The sequence below is a fragment of the Cyprinodon variegatus genome, unplaced genomic scaffold (assembly GCF_000732505.1).
Source record: "Cyprinodon variegatus isolate N-32 unplaced genomic scaffold, C_variegatus-1.0 Scaffold1341, whole genome shotgun sequence".
NCBI classification, from domain to species: domain Eukaryota; kingdom Metazoa; phylum Chordata; class Actinopteri; order Cyprinodontiformes; family Cyprinodontidae; genus Cyprinodon; species Cyprinodon variegatus.
This window is the reverse complement of record NW_015151794.1, coordinates 65,211-70,705: the sequence shown is the minus strand read 5'-3', so window position 1 is coordinate 70,705 and position 5,495 is coordinate 65,211. Positions and strand designations below refer to the sequence as shown.

The following is a 5,495-nucleotide window of genomic DNA, read 5'->3' as shown; positions in this document are numbered from 1 at the left end:
AATCTCAAGGGACTTCCTGGTTAAATAAAGGTTAAATAAAATAAAAAAAATACAGCAAAATCGGTACAATCCATATAATTTATCAGCAATGACAGCAGATTTTAAAGTAATAAATGAACTATAATTGAGTGTCCATGAGTTACAAAAAGCTAATTCAAAGTCTTTTTTTTATTGTTCTGTATTTAAAGGAGAAAAGCAGCCTGATTTAAATAACATAAATGCCAGGTATGTAGCATATTAAAAATATTTAAATGTTTAATAATGGTATTCTTGTATTCAGAACATTTAAACAATAAATTATTAATTGTTGTCAGTATTGTATTGGTTTCTATAACATCTGTACCGTATTGGACTCTTAAATAACCATAGGGGGAAAACGTCTATCTCTTTATGTCTGTTGTATTTATATGAGAACATCTGGATAAACTGTTGGTGCACTTGATAAATTCTAACTTTGTGTGGAGAATTATCAAAAATCTTTAAACCATATCACTGTGTACTATATTGTTCAGTTGTTTTCCCTGCTTTGTCTTTTTAGGGATTTTGACATTACCACGATTTAAAATCAAGCATACACAGTTCAAAAACGGAGATTAATGAGAAACTTGTTACTATCCATGTCCTAATGCTGTTACATAGTATTGGATCAAGGTTTTTATTTTGTTTTCAAACGAAGCATGATTATTTTAGAGGTACCTATTGATATCTGTATACGTGTTAAGTTTAGAATCACAAGTAATTTAATGATTGAATCGTCATTATATTTTGATGTTGTTGTGTTTAAAGTCGTATTTTGTTTGTTTGGGGGCATTTCTCCTAAAATTATAAAAGAAAATAAATTCAAACCGACATGAAAGCCTTGGGTAGTAGTAATAGTAGCAGTAGTAGTAGTAGTAGTAGTGGTAGTAGTAGTGGTAGTAGTAGCAGCAGTAGTTGTTGTTGTATTAGTAGTAGCGTGTTTTACTTTCTTAAAGTTCAGTTTTGTATAGTATCACTTGTTGAGTCAATGTTTCATACATGATGATATTTCACTATTTAAATTGATTCACTAACACAAAATCCTACTATTTAATTGATTAATAAATCAGTATCAGTATCTATGAAAGCTAAATTCCTGATGTTGATTGCACAACAGAATTCAGAGGCATTGCATCAGAAGGATAAACTAAAAAAAGGTATTGATTTTAAATGAAAGGGAAAATAAGCTTCAGAATAGTTCAAAGTTTTCCTGTAGTTTTAGCTAAAGATAAAGGGTTCATATAAATCTACATTGAAAAGCATGAGGTTCATGTATGCTTAATGGGAAAGTAGAATCTCATGCTTTTTATCCCCCAAAACATTTAGCAACTGAGTTTCTTATGCCACATCAGACAAATCCAAACCTTCCTCCTGCTTGTTCTGCCCCACTGGAACGGCCCCCAGAAGCTCTGTAACAAACACAAACAGAAGCCACATTAGCAGCAGCAACATTTGCTAACAGGAACCAGATGTTCAGCTTTCTCTCAACATCAGGGAAAATGCTGAGTTGCTAATAAGCCGCTGGGTGAAAAGCGGCAGGTGCTGGAACTCTGGCGCCCCGACGCTGGCAGCATCCTGCAAATTAAACACCCCCTACCCCGCCTCCTCCACATCCACTCCTCCATGCAGCCCCAAGCATTCTGCGTCGTTTAGCTTTGAACTAAAACGGTGATGTTTATGCCATAGCTGGAGGCCTCCTCAAGTTTTACCTGTAAAACTACAAAGAGCTGGCCCTCACACAAACTAATTATGGATACAATGTACATGTGGCTGCTGGGAGGGAGAGGACATGCTTGAGTGTCTTCTGATCTGCAGAGGTTTTATGAAGACATTTATGGCTATAACAAAAAAAGCCAAGACGGCTGATTATAGCGCATATTTCCAGATTATCCTAGTATATTTTTTAACCCCAACTGTTTATAAGCTCCAGAGAGCATAACATTTAAGGATGTTTCCTTTTCAAAGAGAAAGGGCTCAATAGATCTATAAAGATTTGGAGATGCCAAACTTCTCTAATGAGCTTTTCCAAAATAATTAGGAAATGGTCAAAAAGCAAAGTTGATTTAATTTACCGTAAAGTAGCAATTCTCACTTAATCCAACCAAAACTAATCATATGCAAAATGTTCGTGTTTTCTGAGTCCCAACAGCTTGTGTATGACTTAAACATCTATTTATTTGATTTTTTTTTTTTACTAAAAAAAAATAGACACCCCTCTCATCAGAGTTCTACAGTATGTGTTGAAATCAACATGTATTTTCAAAATCTACCTGTGTTTTTAAACTATTTAAAGGCCATTTAGGCTGAATCCCATTTCTCGGTCATTACTTCTCTTGGTATGTTTTTCTTTGATTTAAAATAATATACTAAGAAACTGGACCCTTTGTTCAAGAAACTTTGACATCGTTTTCTCGCTGATTGTTACCTCCAGGTAGAAGACATATCATGCTTGAATCTGAATCTTGAAGATTAAGTCATGAAGGTCATGCAAACAGTTGGTTATTTATCTGTTTGGTTCCTTTTAATTTAACCAGGATAGTCATTTTAAGATAAAAATAAGATAAAAGTCAAGGAGGTCCTGGCCAAGAGGCTGCTACAAAAAGAAAATGCAAAGTTACATAGGAAAAAGAAAAACAAATGATTTTTTTGAAAACAGGTAGATGTTAATAAATCAATCTCAGGAACTTTTACTTTAGCAGTAAGGGCACAGAATGACACAAGTTCATCTTCAAAAGGAACATGGATAAGAAATCAAAGGTAACCAAGACAATCACATCTATTTTTCATGAGTAAAAAAATAATTTAGATTTTCCATGCGGTATTGCTGATATTTTAACTTAAATATAGAATCTTCAAACACATTTTGCAAGCTGAGTCAGAATATAAAAATACATTACCTTTAGTGTTTTTATTATTTTCACAACTTTCTTAAAATTGTGTTTTCCTTCATAGTTTTTCCTTTTTAAATAATGTCTCCATTTAATTCTTCAATTTTCATTCATGTTTCCTTGTTAAGCACTTTGTGATTTTGATCTATTCAATGTTTATTAATTGATACCAAATTAAATACTCATATCAGAATATATCAAATTATACACTAAATTCAGGTGCTTTTGCTGGTTTTGTTCTGTGACATTATCAGTTTAATATTAAAGTACTCTACTCTCCCATTTTTGCTTGTTTGCAAGTTAAACAAGATTAGAGTAAAAGCATGGATATTTGACTAAACATATTTATGGCTGTTTTAATTATAACATTATTCAAACTGACAAACATTTAATACATTTTTATATCGAACTTTTAAACCAGGTAAACTGAGGATATAATTATATCTATGAGTGTATTTCTAAGTACACCAGACTCTATAGGATCTCCATTTTAAGGTCCTACACTCTTTAAAAAAAAAAATGGATAAGAGGAATGAAGTGGGATTCTGCCATAGTCTAATCATACTGAAGGAAATTAATTTTATTATTTAAAAAATCTTAATAAATTTATTTTTGCTAAACTGCTTGAACAGCTCTAATGCAACCCAATGCATAAACAAATGGATCCGATTTATCACTTGAACCAACCATACAAGTTATCTAATGAAAAGAAGCTACTTTCCTTTGGAAAGACTTTTCTCAATAATTGTTGTAAGATATTATATTTTCTATCCAGGTATATATGCTGAGATTAATGAGAGAAAAGTTTTTCTGACTAAGTTTAGTTGCATTAAGATGCATCTTTGTCCCTCTTCTACTTTCCATAACATTTAAAAAACAGTTTTAAGGAGAACCCTAAACATGTGAGCAATAATGGAAGCAAAAAAAACAGACTATTTCTCTATCTGCTCATACATGTTGAATGATGTCTCACCTGGTAATAAAACAACTGCTAACAGGAGACCTGTGTGGATGACAGAGAGCGATGGTCGTCCAGATCGCGCCATTTTCCGTATCGTGTGCTTCCTGGAGGAACAGACAGGGAACAATGTTCTGGGTTTCTGTTGGATTGCTACCTGGCAACTGAATGTAGCACGTTGCAGTAAAACTCCACTTGGACTGATCTTCTCATCTTTCCATTTTTCTGAAGAGCTTTTCAGCTGGCTCTTAGAAATGGAAATCCTTGATTACACAATGTTTTTAAAACAAAAAAATTGTCTTATTTAACCCACAGATACAGAGACAATAGGAAGGATTGAGGACATGCACTAATAGAGCTTTTGAGGGATTAGGGAAATTAATCAGAATATCAAACATAGAGACTGAACCCAGCAATCAAACCACCAGAAGCTTGTTATTCCTTCTGCTGCTGCTGCTTGAATGGCTGCTGAATTACAGCTGCTATGTCATCAATTCTAAGGATTTTAGGATAGGCTTTAAATCCTTTCAAGTTCTACCACACCTCAAGTCCTTAAAGTTACCAAGAGCCTCTCTACATAGAGATAGCCTTACTCCTTACTTGCAAAGAAGCTGAGGAAGTGGCCTCCTGTGATCACCTCTGGATCCAGCGGGTCTCTCTAGAGGGACAGTCTGCTTTTCCAAGCTGTCTGAAATCTAATGCTCTCTGCTCCCCTGTATGAGCCAGACACACAGAGCAACATTTTTAAGTAGCCCCCATTGATCATTAAAAAAAAAAAAAAGGGCTTGTCATAAGGCTGGGACATCCTGTAAAGCTCTACAGGATTGGCTCCTTCTCTGCTAAACACCCAACCAGCAGCTATCCTGTAATTAGAAAAGGTGAGAAGCCTGATTCTACTTGGACAACAAGCCCAAGCTTAGCACTGAAGTTTTTTTTCCTCATTGGGAGAAAAATTTGGGGGTTACCTTTCAGCTCTTTTTGATCTAACATCTTCTTTTTTTTTTGAAAATACGTGTTTTTAGACCCAATATTTCAAAGCCTACATTAAAAAGCAACACAAAACAAAAACCCATAGGTTTTCTTGGCATTTGTCCAAAAGACATGACAGTAGCAGTGAATAAGAGGAGGTAAAATAAGAAAAATATTTCAAATTTATATTATCCAGCTATCTTATTTTTAATTGTAAAAGTACTAATTTCATTGGCAAATAATCTTATTTACCTGCTCAAATTAAGGGTAAATACAATTATTTTAAGAATGTTATATTTTTCTAGATTATTTTTGCAATGTACAGTAAGAGTTCAGTTTTAGTACTTGAGATTCATAGTGTTGAATGCAAAGGTTTTAGAGAGATTTACAGCAAAGAACAAACAATATTTCTCAAAACATTCCAGTGTTGCATCAGATCACAGAAGAAATTAGAAATATGATATGACAAGAATATCCAAGCAGTTGTTTCTCCACCATGTGTGATACTTTCAAAGTTGGCATAATAAGTCTGCTCATGTTTCACTCCATTGATTTTAATCTTTAAAATGATCTGAAAATGAAGTTTAAGCCTTCACCTAAAAAAAAAACTTCTCTAAAAGTAGCCTTTTTCTTTTTCTTCCACATACATCTTTTATATGGAA

The 5,495-nt window shown here is 33.7% G+C and overlaps 1 protein-coding gene across 1 annotated transcript in view; it reads right to left on the bottom strand.

The window, feature by feature from the left end:
• The window catches only part of LOC107102919, a 9,128-nt gene extending 4,549 nt beyond the window's left edge, over positions 1–4,579 (bottom strand). Inside the window, exons 1-3 of the mRNA XM_015402382.1 lie at positions 4,465–4,579; positions 3,880–3,971; positions 1,383–1,427 (exon numbers count right to left, since the gene is read on the bottom strand). Coding sequence (XP_015257868.1) covers positions 1,383–1,427; positions 3,880–3,952 — 118 coding nt within the window. The 5' untranslated portion in view covers positions 3,953–3,971; positions 4,465–4,579. The remainder of the gene's footprint in view (positions 1–1,382; positions 1,428–3,879; positions 3,972–4,464) is intronic.
• Positions 4,580–5,495: the final 916 nt, after the last annotated feature.